The sequence below is a fragment of the Chiroxiphia lanceolata genome, chromosome 3 (genome assembly GCF_009829145.1).
Source record: "Chiroxiphia lanceolata isolate bChiLan1 chromosome 3, bChiLan1.pri, whole genome shotgun sequence".
NCBI lineage: Eukaryota > Metazoa > Chordata > Aves > Passeriformes > Pipridae > Chiroxiphia > Chiroxiphia lanceolata.
In genome coordinates this window covers 61,575,331-61,599,161 of record NC_045639.1, presented here as the reverse complement: position 1 = coordinate 61,599,161, position 23,831 = coordinate 61,575,331, and the positions used below count along the sequence as shown (strand labels likewise).

The 23,831-nt window shown below is 38.2% G+C and overlaps 1 protein-coding gene across 1 annotated transcript in view; it reads right to left on the bottom strand.

Moving 5' to 3' along the window:
- LOC116784047 (vesicular inhibitory amino acid transporter-like) overlaps positions 1-18,830 on the bottom strand; it is a 39,842-nt gene extending 21,012 nt beyond the window's left edge. Inside the window, exons 1-2 of the mRNA XM_032682227.1 lie at positions 18,730-18,830; positions 4,943-5,195 (exon numbers count right to left, since the gene is read on the bottom strand). Of these exons, the coding sequence (XP_032538118.1) occupies positions 4,943-5,195; positions 18,730-18,830 (354 nt within the window). The remainder of the gene's footprint in view (positions 1-4,942; positions 5,196-18,729) is intronic.
- Between the last annotated feature and the right edge of the window lie 5,001 nt (positions 18,831-23,831).

Sequence of the window (23,831 nt, the reverse complement as noted above, 5' to 3'; positions counted from 1 at the left end):
ATTATGAGATATTTTCAAGTGAATCTCTTAGACTTACATAAATTAAAATGAACTGAATTGAAGCGCAGTATGTAAATATGGCTATAAAGGCACACAGTGAAGGACATGTGGATATTCAGTCCTTAAGTGATGATTATTGAAGTGTTTAGTCTTTTCTAAATTAATGTACAATATACAGAATATATATATAATGATTACTACTGCAATAATTAGTAATTTATTACTGACACATTTTAAAATCATTATTAATACTACTAATTGAATTATGGTATTTCCTAGAAGCACTCACAATAGCCAAGCACCATATTGTGTTATTCTGATCATGGAATTGTAAAATTCCCTCTTCTGCAGATATTTCTAACCTTTGTGCTACTTAATTCTTTTAAAAATGCAGGACACAAAAGTTGGCAATATTAGGTATCAGAGGCATTGAATCAAACTGCCCATTCAGTATGATTTCACAGAATCCCAGAATCATTTAGGTTGGAAGAGACCTCTAAGATCATCAAGTCCAACTTTAGACTAAGTGCCACACCCAGTCATTTCTTGAACACCTCCAAGGATGGTGACTCCAACACCCCACTGAACAGTCCATTCCAATGCTTAACAACACTTTCCACAAAAAAAATAGTTCCTGATGTCCAACCTGAATCTCCCCTGCTTGAGGTTATGTCCTCTCATCTTGTCAGTAGTTGCCTGGGAGAAGAGACCAATCCCCACCTCACTGCAACCTCTGCTCAATTGTAGAGAGCAATAAGGTCTCCCCTGAGCCTCCTTTTTTCCAGGCTAAACAACCCCTGCTCCCTCACCTGCTCCTCACAAGACATATGCTCCAGACCCTTCACCAGCTCTGTTGCCCTTCTCTGGACATGCTTCAGCACTTTGATATCCTTGTAGTGAAGGGACCAGAGCTGGACACAGCACTCAAGGTGCAGCCTCATCAGTGCCAAATACAGAGGGGCAGTCACTGTGCTGGTCCTGCTGGCCAAACTATTGCTGATACAGCCCAAGATGCCATTGCCCTTCTTGGCCAGTTGGGCACACTGCTAGATCATGTTCAGCCAGCTGTCAAGAAGCATCCCTAAGTCCTTTTCTGCTGGGCTGCTTTCCAGCCAGATTTGATATATCATATTTTACAAAACATCCAGGAGAAAATTGTGTAATTATATAAAGCTGTATTTTAAAGATTGTACAGGCATTATAATGAAATTAAAGCCATTTGGTGCTTTCTGGTAAAATGCCTGACTTTTTTTCACTGTTAAACTTGTTTGTGCTTCTGAGACCTAAGTGGAGATTGACTCAAAAATGTGAGTTATAAATTACATCTGAGATTAACATTATTTCACTTCTTGCCATTATTTCACTTCCTCTCCCTCTGTTTTTTTCTCGATTGTGTTCTCTTGTGCCCCTTCATGATACTATAAACTGAATGCCTTTTTCTTTTACTTTAACAGAATCACAGAATATGCCGAGTTGGAAGGGAACCACAAGGATCATCGAGTCCAGCTCCTGGCATTGCACAGGACCATCCCTAAGAGTCACATCATGTACCTGAGAGCGTTGTTCAAATGTTTCTTGAACTCTGTCAGGCTTGGTGCTGTGACCACTTCCCCGGGGAAGCACCCAACCACACTCTGGGTGAAGAATCTTTTTCTAACGTCCAGCCTAAACTTACCCTGACACAACTTCAGGCCATTCCCTTGAGTCCTATCACTGGTCACCACACAGAAGAGGTCAGTGCCTGCCCCTCCTCTTCCCCTCACGAGGAAGTTGAAGACTACAATGAGGTCTCCCCTCAGTCTCCTCTTCTCCAGGCTGAACAGTGCCCTCAGCTGCTCATCATATGGCTTCCCCTCAAGGTCCTTCACCATCTTCATTGCCCTCCTTTGGACACTCTCTAAGAGCTTAGTGTCTTTCTTATATTGCAGTGCCCCAAACTGCACACAATATTCAAGGTGAGGCCGCACCAGGCAGAGCAGAGCGGGACAATCCCCTCCCTCGACTGGCTGGTGATGCTTTGCCTGATGCCCCCCAGGACATGGTTGGCCCTCCTGGCTGCCAGGGCACTGCTGACTCAGATTCAACTTGCTGTTGACTCCCAGGTCCCTTTCCGTGGCACTGCTTTCCAACATCTCATTCTCCAGTCTGTATGAACACCCCGGGTTGCCCCACCCCAGGTGTAGAATCCATCATTTTCCCTTGTTGAACTTCATATGGTTGGTGATTGCCCAGTCCTCTAATTTGTCGAGGTGTCTCTGCAGGGCTTCCCTGCCTTTGAGGGAGTCAGCAGCTTCTCCTAGTTTTGTGTCAACTGTGAACTTGCTTAGTCCAGCCTTCAAGTAATTTATGAAGATGTTGAAGAGCACAGGGCCTAAGATGAAGTCCTGTGGAACCCCACTAGTGACAGGTTACCAGTCTGACACTGTTTGCAAAAATCCTGCTATATGTGGCTGGCAAATAGTCTTTCTTTTCCTTTGGTTCTGCTGTGAAATGCTTTACCATTACAATTTAACTACCTTCTTCCTTGTTGCTGTTGCTTTGCTTATCCATCCAGCACTACTGTACAAGTTATTACAAATATATTTTTTTGCTTTTTGCTGCTACATACAAACAAATGCAACTTGCATCACTCTGCCAGATGATGCTGTACATTTTCCCATTAGAATTAACTCAGTTTTATGTTCTCTGTCCTTACCCAGATTAACTGAACATAGGTTTTCATTTGCCTGTGCAATGTTGGAATAAGAAACATGTTTCCTTGGAAACTTAAATGTCTGAAGCAATCATTTACACATAAAATATCTTCACCAGAAGCACACGTTTTTGCAGTTCAAGTTGAGAATAAAATAAAAATATCTTCTTGTTTGTTTGAAAATATTTATATTTAAAGCACTGTAAGAGAACCCTTGCATTTGATTTCAGAGACCAAAGATTTAATCGTTCCCATAATAAATCTGGATTGTGAAATAATTTCACTTTTAGACTAATTGTATTCACCAGAATAACTGTTTAGAACACTTCAGAAATCTGCTGAAATGTTTACCTCTAATTGCTATGCAAAACACTTCTGTCCTTTCCTCTGGGTAGGGCAAAACAACTCATTTTAGCATAGACTGTCTTTGCCAGTCAAGAATGTTTGTATTGTTTTAATCATTCTGCTCACAACTCAGACTTTCTCTTCAAAGCTATTCATAAAAATTTCCTCAAACTGTTATTTTTTACTGGCAGATGCCCATTCAATATTCTCTCCTCTCTCCTCTCCTGCCTTTCCCCTCCCCTTTCTCTGCTCTCTACCCCTGTTTCTAAACCAAATGCCTTGCTCCCAATCCCAGGTCTTGGGAAATGGAAAAATGCATAGAATCTATGTGTGCATAGATTCATATTTGAGGTTTCATATCCACACAGTTGAGCAATGTGTCATTAGGACCCTTTGGTTGTACTACTAATGAAACTGCAGCTCCCAGGCTTTACAGTTTTCAGCCTACTCCCTTAATGATGATTTCTAAAATATTTGACCAAATGAAAGCGATGGTACGCAACACAGTATGTTGAGAGTTTTGACCAAGACCATAGTTACTGATTCGATTGGATAGTTTAGCTTGAATTTGCCCGCATTTTAAACAAGCAACTGTATCTTTGTGTTTTTACACTGTGTTTTCAGTCCATTTTTTAACTGAAAACTATAATATTAATAATTAATAGTACTTGTGTACACAACAATATTTGTGATTTTTTGGGCACTTTGGTGTATTTACAGAGGCATTGTTCGGAAAGGAAAACAATGGGTGAGAGAACATGACTTGCCAAAAGGTCATACAGCAAACATTGACAAAATTCCAGAATGAAATCTTGGCTTCTGTGGAATCAAAGGTAAAACTCACAGAGAAAACAATGGGCTCTCATCCCAGACTCCTGTCCTGTCTAGATGCTGCTGAGGGAGACTGAAGATAAAATGTGTTACTAGAATGCAGTTGAGGTATTTTAGGACTTCACACTTTTATTCACAGCTGAACACTTTCAGAGTATGATATGCTGCTGTACCCTGCTATTGCATTGGCTCTCATATGGTGGTGCTCATGTTTGAAAATGCAGCAGGATTAGAAATATGTCCTTTTTCTCCTCCTTTGCAGAGCTGAGGAATGAATTGGATATGTAAACAAATGTTCATCATCATAGTCAGACTTGTGTAATACCAGAAAGATTATTCTTCTATAATTAAAGTGGCATAAAAAATTATTTAAGCAAAAGTTACTGGGACTAGATGTGTCTGTGGATACTGCTTTATTCTCATCATGTCACACAGAATGTTAGTGGTAATGATAGAATTATGTAAGGAAATGAATCATGAAAAGTGAGAAGATTCTGAAACATTTAGTGCTAAATTTAAGGATTCAGAAAGATACTCCACAAATAATTCCACACAGAATGCTGGGACCAAATGTTTTCAGTCTATTCAACCTAACTATTTTCTTTAACATTGACAAGTATTATTACACTTCTTGTGCTTCGTGCTTCAATTTATTTCTAGTCAAACTTACATGTCAGTAAATTTATTTCTGACGTCAGTCTGGCTCTTACCATCCTCTTTTTATTAGATGTTTATCTCACACTTCTATCAAACATCTCTGTCACTGAATTCAAATATACTTATTAAAGATAATGCCTGCACTTCCAGAACAGGTGCAATCACCACCTTTTCAATTTCACAAAATTTAAACACTTTTTAAACTTTAGATAACATATGTATCATTTTCCCCTTTAGAACTCTTTTTTTTCAGAGTGCTAATCTTATGCAGAAAGGTTCAAATATGTGAGTAATAAATTCATAGAAACCTTCCAGAATACTGCAAAATAATGGTGTAGCTAAGTAAAACAGAACAGGCTAAGTGATGATCATGTTTTTCAAATGATGAGTTTAATAAGTGGGGAAGTAAAAGGTTACCTGAATGGCGTTTGTTACATTCCATCCTGCTTCCCAGCTGGTGATCAGTTTGACCTGGTCATGTGGCAAGGGAGCTGGGAACATGTATTCTGGATCCTGCTGACAAACATCAAGCTCAAAGTTCAGGGGTCCATCTGGTTCCTCACTGTGAGCTCTGTTCAGTTCATCTCTTCTAGCAAAATTCACACGTTCTTCGTCAGTGTCTAGGCAGCTGTCCAACCTCATAAGTCCCAAAAAGAGAGACGGTGTTTCCCTAAAGCAGTTGAAAAGAGATGAAAAAGTCTGCTTCAGGTGAGCCATCCTCAATACCAAACTTAAAAGTAAAATTTTTCATTACATGTCTTTATGTTGTACCTTGTTACTCCTTTTGTTAGGTTAGTCTTGATAATGTAGCTATGATAAATGGAGTTTGTTGTCCATAGTTCAGTTATTTGTGCCTGTTTCAAATGGCAGCTAAAGAAATATCTCCACAATCTTTAACATACTGCCCAGAGCAGTATGCAGCTAGATTTAGCAGTCTGCAACCTGCAATTTACAATTCAAATAATTTTTCCTTTTACCTATGGCATCTATGTAGATCAGTCATTCATGAAGCATCTACAGGTGGCTGCAAGAATATTTTCCTGGGCATTATGCATGTTTCTAATACAAATAAATAGCTCTGCCAAAAGGAAAAAATGCTTCATTAAAAACCAGAGTTGATAGACTGACTGCTAAGCAAATGCATGTAAACAAGTTCACTTTTCCAGATGTGATGATTTTCTACTGTGTTTTAGTGTCTACAGAGGTCAGTAGAACTTAAAAAATGTTCTTAAAAGAGCTTAAAGCAGCAAGATAAAGAAAAGTAACTTGTTTGTAACTATATATAATTCACAGTTACTAGCAGCAGTTAAGAGAAAGACATAGAGTTTTGATAATATGTTTACTGTATGGATGTGAATGATATATTATTATTAGTCACACTGTAAAATCCTAAAAATAATGTTTACAATAGTATCCTCTTACTTCCTGGCATGGCCCATGGAATTTGTGAAGGAAAGGTCAAGAGAGAGAGAGAGTGTTGGGTTGCACAGGTATAGGATTATTTGTGCCCATTTTCTTTTGTTATTTCCAGTACCTGCCCTACATTCCTCTTCTCTCTTTGTTTCTGAAGAGTACTGTGTTTTAACAGCTATATTTCTACATTAACAACTGAATAACTGGTACAACACTGCTGCAAAAAAGTGTTTGCTTACAAAAGGTCTGCATGTAGACCTTATAGTATGTGACAGCAGTTACAGGCCTTGCTTGCCCTAGCATGTCCTACCTGCTAGAAGAAATTTCAGGAATTCTTGAAACAAACTTAGAAGTTTCTATTTCTGAACAAGAATTCTAAATCACTGACTTTTTGACTATATATATATATGCGTATATATATATATAAACTGCAGTCTCACTAGTAACTCTCAGGACTTACCCACTTCCAAAATGAACTATTATTCATGCCGGCCTTGTTGTCTGCTTTTTCTTATGAGGTCAGGATTAAATAGATATGGAGACAACCTTCACTGTTCTGTCATTTACAATCAGATACTGAAATTTCTCCTGTTCTCATTGCAAAACTAATATTCTGAAGCTCTCTACAGTTTATTAATTTGTTCTAAAACCAGAAATACTTCAGAAACACTACTAGTATGGAATTATGTTCCTGTGACTACCCTGTTCAAGTCTCATCACTGACTCTTGTATATGCCATATCCATGGGTTTATTACTGAGTGCTCTAGAATATTTCCTCTACACATAGTGAAATCTGCTGATGTTGGCCTGAACTGAATAAGTGTCTTTCTTGTCAAAATATACCTTTATTGCTATTTTTGATGACCAAAGTGAATATTTCCAGCCTTCCCACAAAATATCATGATCTTCTGGATTGACCTGGAAGGCACTTGAAAGTACAACAGAGTCTTTTTACAGCAAATTTTGACCTTAGTTTAGTTCTCCTTTCATGGAAGGCATTCCAATGAGAAGCTTCAGAAAGATGTCTGAGGGGAATGCTCTGTGATAGGTTTAGGTAGTGGTCAAATTAAGTAAGCCTGGTAACTATCTATAAAGTGAAAAAAAATAATGTTAGAAATTGTGAATTTTCCTAATACGTACAGAATTTTCTGAGATACACAAATGGAACCATGGGAAACGGTAAACATTAATATGTAATATCAGTCTGTTCTGAAGTATTACTTCTGTAGATATTTACATTTCTGGAAACAATCATTCTGTTGTTATTTGCTTTATGTAATGTGAAAGTGTAATGTCATGGGACAAATATTTAGCATTTTAAAAGCCATTTTTATTAATTAAATACAGATAAGAACCATTTTAACAACCTGAGGAACTGAATTACATCAGATGCAAACATTGTTTGTTTACAAATTTTGTATTACATAAGAAATTGCGCTATCTGGTGTTGTAGAATCTTTATTTTCTGTTTAAAAGAATTTATTGAGACAGCAATCAGCGCTGCTGCTGGGGGTTGTTTGTTTTTCTTTGTTTCATTTTTATTCCTGATTCTAAATAAGTTTTTTTTTCTTGTAAATTAGTTAGGATTTCATACAGCTATCTTGATCAAGGGATTTGTAAGGAAGTTTAGGAAAAGAGAGATATCTCTGAGCATAGAACCATTCCATTTGACTATACAGGGTTAGGGAGGAATTGTCCAGTTTTATCCAAGGCCCTCTGACAGCACTGGAAAGGATTCTATTTTCAGATCTCTTGTCTGTCAGATACATAACATGTGGAAGTCAGAAAAATTAGTGAAAATTGTTCTTTTGCAGTTATGCAGGACTTCAAAAATAATGTAAAATCTATTTTAAAAATTAGTTTTTAGTTGGTCAAATTCACGACTTCTCTACTGACTATCAAATACAAAGGTAAGTAGGTCTGTAAGTTTACAAAAATATATGAATTTTAGTAAAATATTTATGTTAGATCTCCCAAACTTGATATACTTTTTGGACTATTTGTTTCAATGAAATATCATTATTCAGCTCTGACATATAACATAGCACAGGACAACGCAGGTTATCATTTTACGATATTTATTATTATTTACATATAATGCTGCTTAGAGATTGAGTGTCTTCAAATAGTAGGAGACAGCTTTTTTTATGAAAGGTACAACAAGTGAAGACAGACAGAGATGTGGCAGTCTGGAAGTGTATACTTCTTTGTCTGCTGGGCATGGATTTTTCAGTCTATATATTCCCTGTAGCTTTGATTTTTGCAGTCAGTAGGGCAAATTATGCTCCTAGTTACATCACTGTGTATCTACTGGCTCTTTCACTGACATAAATAATGAACAAAGGAAGATATATAAAATCTGGTTTTATTATTGCATTAAAAACTACTGTCTAGATGACAGCAGCAAATTTCTTATTTATCATGCTACTTCCAGGCCATCAGAAATAATCAGTAAAGACAACAAATGAGAACTGGACTCAGTCAAAGGCTAGTCCAGTTCTTCACTTTTCCCATGCACTTCTTCTGCCAGACATTATTTCTCCAGATGTTCTTTATCCACCCAAGTCAATATTGTAAGTTCAATTAAATGTTATGTCTTGTCTTAGGAAAAACTTCCTGATTTATGGTAGATTCGTAAGTACGGTTATCATTGTCCTTGGCACCTATTCACCTATTTCTACTTCAGTGCCTACACTGAGATTCAAATTTCTTGGAAAGCAGCAGACTGTCACTGTGATTCATAAGAGCGGAATTCCAGGAACAGGAAGAATGCGTGGATAGGCTTGGAAAAGACATCTTTCTTGGTCAGTAGAATTTTGTAGTGAAGCTGCTTATGCCCAAGGAAATAAGGTCTTCAGAGCTGCCACTTGCATTGGCCATCTTTTTTTTCAAAATTTGTTTGACTGTAGGACCCTTCAGTTATACACATCAAGAAGACTGTTTCAGAACAGCAGTAAAAAGTAGGTCAACAAAATAGTTTATCAGCTCTGCATACTTTTATCTGACATAGCAATCATTGATACATTGATATAATGGTGAATCTTATCTCTTCTTTATAATCTCACTTTTGCTGTGGGACATGGGTTTGGCTCAAGTCTTGAGGTAGTAGCATGGCATACCCTTTCACAAGGGAGATCTCTCTCCTCAAAAAAGGTATCTTAAATAGTCACCACTCAGTCATGAGGCTAGCTGGGGTGAACACACACACTTCTAGATATGTAAGACATTTTCTCTAGAATAAGTGTCTGCTTAGAGGATGTGCACTGTTATTACTTCCCATAATGGAATCAGTTTACAACTAAAGGGCTTTTTCGGTCTTTCCATGTTAAGGCACTAGGACCATGTATAAAATTGGATCTAAGGGCAGGAAAATCTCACTTAGGCAAAGTTAGATCTGTGATGTATTCCCACAGAACTCTGAAGCTGTATGATGGAGCAACCAGTAATGCAGATGTACTCCTGAGTACCCACGTTATACAGTTTAGGTACATCCCAGCTATCCCAGCACAAGCTCAATAGGGCCCTTTTTGGTAGAGAAACTCTTTATTGGTATTAGTCTAGCTTTTGGTGCTGCCTGAATGACTTTAAACTAAAATAGAAATGACAGGGCAAAATGGAAAAAATACCTGAAACAAAACAGTATTCAGTTTGGTAAGCATATCCAGAAAAAATATCACAGATTATCCATCCACCCTTTGCCTTTTGTAGGTTAAGATGAGGAATTTTTTTTTGTAGTGAAATGAGGACTTAACTTTTGGTACTAACATAAATATTTGCAGTATTTTTTTAAACTTTCAACTGATGCTTCTTATGAATGCTCAGGTTCTTAGCAAAATTCATCTTCTCCAAAAGTTTCTGCCAATTATAAATTTGGAAAGCAGACACAGACAAGGCTTAGTGCATGAGGAAAGATAACATTAGTAGTTAATTGTATGTGTTTAGACAGGTTTCTTTGTGTTCACTTACAATTATTTGTATGCTTTTGTACGGTTTTTTTGTATTGTTGCCTGCTCTATGTGTATTCTCTGACAATTCTTTAAATAGTTATTCCAAGTTATGTTCAAGCATGCAAATATATATGTGACTGTAAATGCCTGTCGAACTTTAGAAGTACATGAAAGATATTGTCCCTCCTCTAAGAAAATAACCTCTAATCCAAACAGAATAGTATTATTGTGATGCTGATATAAAACAAAAAGGAAAGAATGGAATGGTTAACACTGAACAGATGAGTACTGGAAAGTTTCTTGAAAAATCTTGATCATGAGCCAGCATTTGTAGAGGATACTTTTGTTTGAGAAAGAGAAGGCACTATTCAAAGCCTGAGGGACACGGAAGGAATTAAGCCAATAGTGGAGAAAGAATGAAAACAGTAGGAATGAAGATTTTGAGAAACATACATCTGAATGGTGTAAGAGAAGATAAAAACAGGCATAGAGACAGAAAGGAAATGGGAAAGATTGAGCACAAGGACAGGATGGAATACCATGAAGAACTTTGTTGCTTATTTACATAGAATATTTCCTAAGACATGCCACAAAATCTCCATATATAACCAGAATTGTGAATTCTTTTCTGAGTTTCTTAAAGTTCCTATATGCTAATATTCTTTCTATTTTTTGTAATAGAGGGAAAGAGAATCAGTTCTGGCAATTTTCAGTTAAGGATATTCTCCTGGAAAAAGAAATTCAATTTGTGAGGAACAGAGAGAATGCCAAGGAAAAAGACAGAAAGATACTTCATCGGGAGTGGCTATTTAAACATATCCCACAGATGACCCTCAAGGAACATTTGTGCTCCAAATCAGGCTCACCAGAGATGCAAATGCTAGAAGTAGGCATTGACTTAATTCAGGCCATTTGTATATATGCATCATGATATAGTCCTTAAACGTATAGAGGTTTGTATCTTTCCATTTGCTAGTTCACTGAAGAGAAATCACCATTATGTAGGAATGGATTAGCATCATGGAGCTATGATGCCTAAAAGAAAATTCAGGCAGAAAAAAACTCCGAGATAATTTAGTTTTGAAGGTGAGATGAGGAAAGGGTTTAATTTGTGCCTAGGCATAAAGTCACAAGACATGTGCGCCTCCTCTGTCTCAGATATTACAATTTTATAAGACTCTCCATCCAATCAACTATTTTATCCACCCCCCAGCCTTTGCCCCTCAGTCACGCCTCTTGGGAATTGGGGCTGGGGTCTCTGAGACTCTCTCTTCACCAATCTTCATCTTCGGAGTACAGGGTACACACATTCACCTAGTTTTTGCTTGTACTCTTGCGGTTCAGGCCAGGATTAGATGTCCTCAAACAGAAGAGGCCTATCTTGAAGAGAGACTAAACATTTCTGCTGGAATTCAGGGGATATTGATATGGGGAATTGGGGTAAAAGGGTTGGAGAATGTGTGCAGTTTCTGTGCTAAGGGTAAGGGAATAAGTACTGCTGCTTCTAAATCTACTTCTACTATACAACTACTTATAAAACTTATAAAAATTAGAAAAATCAAAAAACCAGATGGACCTTAAGGTATCAGCTAAGATGGTTGATGATCTCAAGAGGAGAGTAGTCTTGTAGCTAATCAAGAAGTGTATTTTCTCTCTGTCTGCAACATTTAAGTTACAGCTTGGTGAGTTGCACCACGGTTTTTACATAAGTTAATATGGATGAGATTCTTCTGAGCAGCAGACAAATTTTCTGAGCTACCCTTTTGGCCCCCTTTCATATACACAGTAGAATAAAACAGATACTTCTAAAGAATTATTTGTCTCAGCCTAAACATGACACCTGAAGTAGGTCAGATGCCATAGGTTATAGTGGCATAAAATTGGCCATTTTCCCCCTCTGTATAAGGGAAATCCAGAATCCCATACTATGCACTTCCTGAATGCTTATTTTAATTTGTGAGTAACTGCTGCTGCAATGTAGACCATTAAATTTGTCATTTAAATTCATCAACATTTTTGGCTTTTTTTTTTCTGATAATCTGTGCTTTTGTTCAGACATATAAATATATGTCAACTAAAATAATTAAACCTATTGTTAAATGTTACAGTAGAAAAAGATTCACTACATTTTTAAAGTAGTAAGGGCAATATTTTTAAAAAATTATTTGGAAGTAATTCACTGATTTAGACAATTAGGTGACATTTCTTAAATTGTCACTTTATCACCTTATGGATAGTAGGGATTTTAATATTCTGTGTGAGATTGTAATTCTGAATAACTGTCCGCTATGTGGAGACTATTCCTTGAGCACAGGATAAGATGGGGGTGAAAATACATGATTAAGTGGTAAATTACTATTGTAATGATGCATAAAGGAGCTAAATTAAGATTACAACAACAATTCATATATAGCATATATACCTCTTCAGCACTGGTTTTTCAGACTTGCTTTTTAAAATAGATGCACGATTTTGTAGATGTGCATTCATTTCATAGAACTGGAAAAGGATCTCAGGTTGTAGGGAATATGCCGTGTGTATCTCATACAGCACTTGTAGAAACTATACCTATATAGTGATTTAATGGCATAATTCTTTTACTGGGCTGATAAAATAACATAAATTTAATCTTAAACTTCAGTCACAATGGTAGAAGATTTAATTCAGTTTTGTTCTTGTTCTGCTGAATTTAAATGACACTTCTACAGAAATAGATACTTATTTATAGTCTAATTCTACATGGTAATGGAAAACAACTATCAGTCACAACATATTATCCTTTAATCCAGCAACCCCTATATACATATCACACACTACAACTCATAAATAGTCTGTCATGTCTGAAAAAATTCAGTGATGTAGGTTAATGGACAGTGAATATACACTAACATCCTCCTCCCCTTCCTTGAAATGTAAAGATCAAAATTTTTCTAACTGCAAATGTAACATCCAGATGAAGAAATGTCTCACTTAAGAGTGAAGGATATAGTGAATGGGGCAACATCAGACTGGTGACCTGTCATTGGTGGGCTTCCGCAGGGCTTCATCTTAGGCCCTGTGCTCTTCAACAAGGGAAAATGATGGATTCTACACCTGGGATGGGGCAACCCGGGGTGTTCATACAGACTGGAGAATGAGATGTTGGAAAGCAGTGCCACGGAAAGGGACCTGGGGTCCTGGTCGGCGGTGAGTTGAATATGAGTCAGCAGTGCCCTGGCAGCCAGGAGGGCCAACCATGTCCTGGGGGGCATCAGGCAAAGCATCGCCAGCCAGTCGAGGGAGGGGATTGTCCTGCTCTGCTCTGCACTGGTGCGGCCTCACCTTGAATATTGTGTGCAGTTTTGGTCACTGCAATATAAGAAAGACACTAAGCTCTCAGAGAGTGTCCAAAGGAGGGCAATGAAGATGGTGAAGGACCTTGAGGGGAAGCCATATGATGAGCAGCTGAGGGCACTTGGTCTGTTCAGCCTGGAGAAGAGGAGACTGAGGGGAGACCTCATTGTAGTCTTCAACTTCCTCGTGAGGGGAAGAGGAGGGACAGGCACCAGTGACAGGACCCAAGGGAATGGCCTGAAGTTGTGTCAGGGTAAGTTTAGGTTGGACGTTAGAAAAAGGTTCTTTACCCAGAGGTGAAGTGCATGGTACAGGCTCCCCAGGGAAGTGGTCACAGCACCAAGCCTGACAGAGTTCAAGAAGCATTTGAACAATGCTCTCAGGCACATGGTGTGACTCTTGGGGATGGTCTTGTGCAAGGCCAGGAGTTGGATCCTTGTGGTTCCCTTCCAACTCGGCATATTCAGTGATTCTGTGACATGAAAACAATAAAGCATATCTACAAGTAAGAGGTCAAATTGGCAGTTACAATTCAAGTTGAGGCAGTTCTTGAAAAAGAATTTGTCATGATAATGAAGACCAGCAGACATAAGGAATTTTTTATGTAGCACGTAAAATTATTTCCACTTCTTTAGGAAAACTGAGATGTACAACGTGAGAACAATGCTAGATATATTTGTACATATGTTCCACTGCATAAGAGCTTTTTACTTTGCCTTCAGGAAAGAAAATGTGTCTCCACCCCAGCTGCAATATTCTGTGTTTATTTGTAGTCTCCCAGGTCCAACTGTATTGCCTCATCATCAAGTTCTGCTCCCTCAGTGCTCATCTACAGTCTCTGTATTCGAGTATTCATACTATACAGGAAGTGTTTCTTCACCTGTTGTATGTCTTCATTATAGGTATTTTCTTCAAGAAATCCTATAGAAAAGATACAGGAATAACTTATAGGCATGACATTATTGTCATCTGTGCATTTCATTTAGTGTTATCCATAGAAACTTACTTTTAGGAGAGGTTGCAATTACAGAGAAAATTACTTAGCATTGCGATGCTTACAGTAAATTTGAAACAAAGTATTTTACTCTCATTCTTCACGAGATACATTTTAGACTCTGAAGGATGATTTGGGACTTTCCTCACAGTCTCTTACATTTAAGTTTTTGATAAAAATTCAGATATGTAGTTATATAGTGAAATAGCATAGTCTCACAACACAGACATCCATCATTTTAAGTATATATGAAAAAAGAAAGAACTGCAAAATGTGTTGTTGTCCTTCACTTTTACAGGCAAACAGATGCTCTGAGGTGATAAACTTGTATTTTTCAACAGAGATTAAATATCAGCACTTCTCCAGATTAGAATAAGCAGTATGCAGTAATTAAATCAAAATAACAGAAACTTTTATAGGTGATTAAATCACAATAAGCAGAGAAAACAAAAGAAGTAGAAAACAGTTGAATAGATCTCTGCTGCTCCTGACTATAAAACTGCTGTGCTCTGCTCTCTAGGCTAGAAATGCATTGAACTTCATAGGTGATTTATCTCTTCAGTTTTTCCCTTTTATCAATGATCTTTCTCCTAGAACTCAATTAAAACCCAACCTATTTTATTCCTTTTTATCTCATCTTTTCATCTTTTAATGATTTTTTTAGAAACATTGTTCCTCTGGGAAGTGACAGTGCCCAATGCCAAGAAGCATTTTAAGTCTCTGTGCTTGAAGAGTTAGCATATGAAATCTTCATAATATTTTCACATTTTGTGCAACTGCTGGTTAGAGAAAATGACAAAGGAAATATTTTATTCATAATAGGATCAGAGAATGATTTAAACTAAAATTAATCATCTAAAACTAGATTTTAGAATACTTTAAAACTGACAGGGAAGGGGAACCTCAATCCATCCCATTCTTACCAGTTTGATGCCAGTACCATTAAGAGATGTCCAGAGCCTGGAAAGGGATCAGGAGAGCACCTGAAAAACGTCACTAAGGTATTTCAGCTACTCCAGACAGTAAGCCAGCTTCATGAGGGACTCAAACACCTCTATTCAAAGGCATGCAGTATGGGACATAAAAAAGAGGAGTTAGAAATCTGTGCACATCTGCAGGGCAATGATCTTATTGGCATTGTGGAAATGTGGTGGGATGGTTCCTATGGCTGGACTCCTGGAATGGAAGGATATAGACTCTGTGGGAAGGACAGGCAGGGGAGAAGAGGAGGTGGTGTTATCCTTTATGTCCATGACCAGCTGGAGCGCATGGAGCTCCTCCTGGGAATGGATAAGGAGCCTACTGAGAGCTTTTATGGGTCAGAATTAAAGAGAGGGCACTTTATAGTGACCTTATAGTGAGGGTCTGCTACAGATTCCTTGATCAGGAAGACAAAGCTGATGAGGTCCTCTACAGACAGATAGGAGCAGCGTCAGGTCTACAAGCCCTAGTCCTATGAGGGGCTACGGGCACTTCAACCACCCCTGTATCTGCTGGAGAGACAACGCAGCAGGGCACATCACCTGCAGGCAAGGATACCACCTTCTCCTGCCCCAGCCCAGGAAGAGGCACCAGGTGCTTCCTGTAACCCCAGACCTGGATGGCCACATCTGCCCTTCAGAGCTCTGAGCCAAGGCCTTTGCTGTACCACTAGTTGCTCCAGCTGATGCTAGGGATTGTGTCCTGTGGCACATGCCCAAGTTTATCCAGAAGATCCATGCTGTTTTAAGTAACCTTCCAGCTCCTGTCCATAACTCTCCTGCACAAACGAATAGGTCTATTAGCTACTGCTTGCTGCACTGCAGGTGTGATAGTTAGATTTTTTGCTAGCGCTAGTTCAGTGGGTGTTTGTAATCAGGAGTCACCTGCAGACAAAAGGTCTAAGCACCTTTGAGCATAAAAAACTAGCAGATACTTTTACAAACTGAGTTTGCTAGAACGAAAAGCCTCTAGTTTTCATACTTTTCCAGCACCAGTAGGCACCCCAAAATTCTTAGTCAAATTCCAGGAAGTCCTCCAGGCAAGAGGCCCAGAAATAGACATATAAAGTGTTTTGGCTGTTCACTGCCTCTGCTGCATCTGGGACAAAAGCAGGTGAAGTTTAAATAAATTGATATTACTTGTGTAGCCCTATAATGTCTGTTTTTTGAGTAAGAGTGAGTCTTCTGCTTTATCCTTTACCTGTGTATATAATATAAGACATCCAGATAGGTAACTAATTTTACCTGTCAGGAGATTTATTTAAGCTAATCATCACAAAGGAGTTTTACATCTTCTACATGAGCAGAATGCCAGAACATTTTGCTTTTCTTAACACTGCTATGAAAGTTGCACAGAAGGCAACGTTGAGAAAGTTCTCTCCCACATTAAAGAACTAAGATGGTTTCTCTAAGCAGACCATTAATTGTTTTCAGAACTATTTCAGAAGACTGATTCATGCATAAAAACGCATTTAGTCAAGGATTTCAGGTTTCAGCAACTCTGCTTAGAAAAGCTTTATAATTTTCTTCTTGACGAAAGATCTTTAATTACATTGGAGCAATAGAGTGGGATTTATGCATATATTCTAATTATGTACTAGTAAAACTGAAAAGCTCTTCGTTAAAACCATGTGGAGAAAAATCAGACACATGCCAGCACTTCATTACTGAGAAGAGGAATTGTGTGGTGGCTTATTATCAGTATTACAAAATAGAAGGGCACTCTACATATTGCATATGTTGACACAGTCTTTCAGATTAAAAAATAGGCTGATTTTGAGAAAAGAGAAGAGGATGCAAATTAGCTCGGTTAATTAAACTAAACCAATTAATTCTACTTAGTGATATTAGTGCCTTACTACCTGTTTAGTAGAGGAAGCATAATAATAAGCATTTTTTTTTAAGATAAATCTGTGTACGTACATCCATAAACAGACATACATGGAGAATATAAGATGAAAGATCGAGGTTCACTCAACCACAACTTAATTAGATGTAAGTAATCATCAAATAGTATGATTAGATTGTATAATCATTCATAAGATTTACATGCTTATAGAATGATCAAAATATATGGCATGCTTTCTGTTTAAACATAAGCCTTTACGATGAAGGGTTTTCTCATGTTGTAAACAAGAACAGCTGGTGCACAGGCTGTGTTACAAACCACTGTAATAGCAATACAATAGATTTATTGTTGCTTCTAAGATTGTGTATAAAGAAGTCATTCATATTTTAAACACAGAATTATTGAGCACTTCTTGCCAAATTGCAGACCCTTGTGAACAATTCTCTTTGAGTCACAAGCACATGACTTTTCACTTCTTAGGGTCAGTCCATAAGATGATAAAATAATTAAGACTCACGAGGGGGTTGGGTATGTACAACATCCAGCTGCTGACTCCAAATTCACAGAAAGGAGCTGAATAAACTCTGAATCTGAGCAGGGTAGAGAGGGGATAGCAGTAGAAACTAGAACTGAGAATGGAAAGAACAGTGTGTCCCTATAGTGAGTCTCTGACAAAACTCACATTTGGCCAAATCCTGCAGCCCTTTCTTTGTTATCAAGATCCTTTATATTATATATCTGGCCATAAAAAAAAAAAAGGATATCGCCGTGTATTCTAAGTGAACCAGCTCATTAAATGTAAAGAGAGTTGACAGAGTGGTTTGATTAGGGGAAGATTTCTTGTGGTTGTGTGCGTAAAATACCTTGCTCATTATTTTTTAAGTAAAAAAGCAACTTAAATTATGCATAGCACACATATCACTGCATGATTAAACAACATAAATAATTTTCTAATATTTACAATATCTCACTTCTACCTCTATCAGGAAGCATTTTCAATGAGAAGTATTACTGAATTTTTTAAAGGTAACTTCAAAGTAGGACATATATGAATGAGAGACTTCCACTATCACCAGTTCTAGTATTCTCTTATTATGGACAAATTTCTCACATAATCTGTTTTTTAAACTGATCAAATTTGATTTAAAACGTCTAAGGTTTCTTGTCTAAATTATTCTTATGAGAAGAATTACAGAACTACAGAATGGTTGAGGTTGAAGTAGATCTGTGGAATTCATCTGGTCCAACCCCTCTGCTCAAGTAGAATCACCTAGAGCTGCTTGGCCAGGATCATGTCCAGATGGCTTCTGAATGTTTCCAAAGATGGAGACTCCATACCTTCTCGGGCAACCTGTGCCAGTGCTTGGTCACTCCCACAGTAAAAAAGTATCTCCTGATGTTCCCACAGAACTGTCTGTGTTTCAGTTTGTGCCCATTGCCTCTGGTCCTGCCATTTGACACCACTGAAAAGTGCCAGGATCCATTGTCTTTGCACCTCCTCTTCAGATATTTTATATACATTAATAAGATCCCATCTCATCCTTCTCTTCTCTGGGTTAAGCAGTCCCAGCTATCAGGGATCAAGGTGCGGCTGACTGGCCTGTAGTTCCCTGGATCCTCCTTGCCCTTCTTCAAGATGGGAGCAACATTTGCTTTCCTGCAGTCTTCAGGTACTTCTTGTAGTTACCGTGCTTGATCAAAAGCTATTAAGAGCGGCCTTGCAATGACATCAGCCAACTCCCTCAGCACTTGTGGATGCATCCCATCAGGGCCCATGAACTTACGCATGTTCAGTTTTCTTAAGTATTCCTTAGCCTGATCCTCCCCCGGCAATGACAGACTGTCCTTGCTCCAACCTTTCCCCTTCATCTCTGGGACCTGGGACTACTGAAAGTTGGTCTTGTTTGTAAAGACTGAAGCAAAGAAGGCATTGAGGACCAATGAGCAACCGTCACTCTAGTATCCTTAAATATTATCATTATCACTTTTCCCAACCAGAGATTTTTATCTGCAACAAAGAGAAAAAGAGTTGAAAAGCAATACTGGGTTTCACACAACGTTCCATGTAAATCAGAGGAATGGGAAAAAATTGCTTATAGGTATGGTCAGGACATAGAGTTGTTTTGTCTGCAGATACTCTCAGTTTCTCAGGTTCATAATAGGAAGAGACTTCTTGGTATATGGGGAAAATCTATAATGAAAAGTTGTTGAAGTAAATTGCTGTTGATTAGAGGTAACACAGACACAGCAAATAAGTACTCCATTATCTATATCATGGATTTTCACGATAAACTATTGAAAGAAATGAGTCATGAATGCTGAAAATACAATATAAATAACCCAACTTTCTTTTCCTAGGCAGCGACCAGGAAAATATTTACTTTTACTAAAAACAGTTGTGTTGGTATAGATCATACAATGTCTGTTTGCTTTAGAGTCAAATTTGGCCCTTCTGAGGTAGATTTGTAAAGCATACATTTTTCCCCTCTCCAAGAGCTTCTGTGTGTTCTGCTCTCGCTATTCACCTCAGAAAGTGCTGTGCACCTGCAATGCTCATTATGAAGAGACCTGGCTAAAGGTCTTTTTCTGAAGAAGTAAGATGTGTCCAAAGATATTTCTAACTGCACACAAAGTTGTGTTTATTGCATCTTGACACAAAGGTAAAGTTCACTCTATCTTGACAGAGGGCAAAGTTCAGTTGCTCGTTTCCTTATATCTACCTATTCAGTAGTAGCACTTAGACGTATTTTAAATTCTATCATTGCAAGCAAAAGGGCTAGAAACTTTTCTTTCAAAGGATGGATGAATGTTCCCTTTACAGCACTAAATCTAAAGAAGACTGGGTCGTGGTAAACAAATCCTAGAATGATTTAGTTCATTCAACACATGGAAACAATATGAAAGTTAGTGAAAAATTAATATTTGTACATATATCTGATTTGTGATCGTTCATTCTTATCCAACTGAAACTTTCTTATTTCACAAAATAAGAGCATTTTGTTTTTCCTGAAGAAATGAGTATGAGCTGCCACTACACAGGCTATATTTTTGTCCCAGAGAAGAAACAACTCACTGCTGATTCTTGCTTAAAACGTCAGGCCACAAGCATGGTCTGGGCTAGTAGACACCGATCATTGATCTGCATAGAAAGTTGAACCTCCTGTTTAGACATGAGGGATGTTTCTGACATTTTTTCACAGTCCTCAGTGGAACTGTCTTCTGCCTTGGAAACCTGTATTTCTTCAACCTATCCCTTTCTCTACTAAGTAGAGGAATTTTTTGGCATGCTGTGTAAGAGTGTCAGACCATCACAGAAAACACCCAAAAGAAAATGTAGAGGAGCAAGGAACTGAATTCCTCAGGCCTTCAGTCACCAGAGGTAATTCACTATAAAATGACAGCCAGAAATCTTTCCAGCATTGTTACTCTGATAATACACATTAAGGACAAAAAGCCACCACTCTGAAACGGAGCTTTCAAGCAAGTAAATGTTCTGATTACATTGGTGGGCCCCTGAGTGACAGTGAAGGATCACTTTTGCATCTTGGGTTACTGTCCTTTCTTCCAAATCATATGATTAGACTAGTATGGAAAGTGACTGGTTATTCTCAGGGGACAAGTTGTAGTAGAGCAAGAAATTGTGTTCTGTGTTTATGCAGAAAGGTGCTATAAAATGAAACATTACCTGGAGATGAGAGAGAAAGAGAATATAAGCCTGTTCTTGAAGCACTGATGCCTCAAAGCCCATCTCTCTGTCTGTCCCTTCTCCTTGTAGTTTTTGCAACAGGAGAGAAGTGTTCTGCAGCTTTCTGGACATCTGGTAGTTTTTAGTCTAGAAGAGACCTCACAGAAGATGATAAAAGAATAAAAGGTAGGGTAATATGTCCTGACTCTAGGCTCCAGGTTCAGGATAGTATCAGGGGAGTAAGGGAAGATTGGGAAATATGTGAGAAGCATCCTGCAGACAGATTTTTGTACTTGTGCATGTGTGGGCAGCCACCCACTTTGCCTTCTGTTAGGCACTGAATAGAATGATGTTTTTCATTCAGCTTTCACAGGACCTGGGCTTCTCTAAAAGGACTGGGTATGCACAACAGTAGGATGCTTCATACAGATGTGAGAGAGGCTTTGGACTTGATGCTGCAAAACTTATTTTAAAGTGACAATACAGCAGAAAGTTACCATTTGGGGTATAAGAAGTGTTCTTTCCCTACTCTAGCCAGCTAAATCAGTCTGCCGCCTGTTACAGGAAGAAGTGAAAAAGAAGTCTAGTGCCTTCAGGAAATGAGTGATAAAGGACAGGAGGAGGGATAAGAGTCATAGAATCACTGAATATGCTGAGTGGGAAGGGAACCACAAGGATCATCGAGTCCAACTCTTAGGCCTGCACAGGACATCCTCAAAAGTCACACCATGTGCCTGACAGTGTGCCAGGGTTCAAATGTTTCTTGAACTCTGTCAGGCTTGGTGCTGTGACCACTTCCCTGAGAAGCCTGTTCCAGCACCCAAATACCCTCTGGTGAAGAACCTTCTTCTAATATCTGACCTAAACCTCTCCTGACACAACTTCAAGCCTTTCCCATGGGTCCTATCACTTGTCACTACAGAGAAAAGATCCGTGCCTGTCCCTCCTCTTCCCCTCACGAGGAAATTGTAGACTGCAATGAAGTGTCCCTTCAATCTCCTCTTCTCTAGGTTGAACAGACCAAGGGAAAAGCTGTTAAGAAGATGACCCGAGAATAAGTCAGTAAAAGTGCAATCAGTATAACTGCAGATGATGTAATAATATTTTCCTCATGGAACCAGATCCACAAGTCTATTCATTCAGGATCAGGTGGTTAAAGGTCTGGGAAATATTCATTCTTACTGGAACTATTTAAGTGACAAAGTTTTAAGTGACATCTACTTTCTGTAGGTTATAAAGGGGACAGGTCATCAAACCAATATCACATGCAGTCCTGGTGGACTTAAACACTTTAAAGCTTCAAGAATGGCAAATATGTATCAATGCTGGCAATGGAAGTAAGAACTGCCATGCAATGAATATCAATACAGTAGGGTAGCTTGTTTGGCATTTCAAAAATATTGGGCATCGTAAACATGGTTGATGTGTCTAATGCTGATGGGGTGTGACTGAGGGACCCTAAAGTATATTGAGCAGTTGTGTCATCTTTTGGTTACTTATATAAGTCAGGGATTCTTTCCCAGGGATGTTGGAAGGAATGTGTATCTGCTCTAAAGCTGAGAACAGCTGGGCATGTTTCCCCACTGGAACATGATAATGTTGTCTTAGGTTTCAAATGGACCAGAAATATCCACACCTAGTGTTAAGTCCCGGAAGAGAAACTTTGATATATTGAAATTGATAGCTTACTATCGATCATCCCAGAATTTGGAAGATGAAATTGTACTACCAGTAAACATTAATACTTGAGTTCCTCTCAACCAGGACTGTGAAGTCACATGAGGTATGATATTCAGAGATGTCCCAGCAATTTAAAGTATGGATGTGACTGAAGCTATGACTTCCCAAAAATATTTTTGTTAGGGCAGCCACTGGAACAGATCCAGGAGAACACTGCAAATGTAGGTATGGATCTCTGTGTTGCAGCTGTTCAAGTGCCACAATCTAGTTATAAAGTACACCAACACTCTGACAAGAACTGTTAGGAAGCACCAATAGTAGGCTGTGTCACAATGGAAGGTGAGGTAGGAGTTCACTGTGACAGAAACTGAGGTGAAATGCATCCAAAAAATAAGGGAACTCATGTTGCTTGGAAACACAGCTGAGACTGTGCAGACTGGTAGCAGAGCTGAAGCAATTTTTGCTCAGACCAGTACTGCAACACATTTCCTAAATAAACCACTATAGCTCAAATGACACATATAAAATTATATAATTCCACATTTAATATTTTAACTAGAATTAAGAAAAGAGCATTTAAAAGTTTGGAACTACTTGGCTGGAACAAGAATGATCACTTATTAAGCATATTAATTTTTCTTCATGAGCAGTTAATCTTGAAAACCACAGTGGTTTGTCAAAATAATTAAATTCCATTTGCTTTTCAGATATAAATGCCTACACATCTTGCCAAAGTAATCCTTGCTTGTTACTCAGAAGCTGAAACTTTCATAAATGTTCTTTCTAAACATCATTTTTTCTTTTTCATTTATGAGGTAAGGCAAAAAAAAGAATTATTTTACACTTTCTGATTATAATCTTCCATGTTGTTCATGCTAATCCCGCTAAAAGAATTCATTTTTCAGTATCAGTTTCACATGTAACACAGGGATAAAAAAGACCTATTTTCTCCATTGTTGACAGTGTTAATTTCACTCTGATTTGCTTTCATCTTTTTTATCAGCAACTCAGGCTACTGGATCCCATGATTATAGACAGAAAAATGCCTGATGTTTTCAGGTGACAGCAATATCGGTCTTATTTTGTAATTCTGGTATATCTGTGGAATAGATAGATAGATAGATGTGGTAGATATCTACATATATTTTTCTTAGATTTCCTATTTCCTTTATTGACCATAACAGTGACAGTTAATCAAAAAGGGTTTTTTGCTACCCTTTGCAAAACCTCTGTGATTTCTTCTGTGACAATTCAGTACAGACAAAGAGCACTGTAACAGCCCTACACACAAAGCTCCCCAAAAAATCTCAAAGTCAAACCACAGCAAGAAAATCCCAAAACTAGTTAATTGCACTGACACACAGGTAAACTATGCTTACCCCATAGAAAAAGACACTATCTTTCTCAGTCCTTGTCAAGGCTCT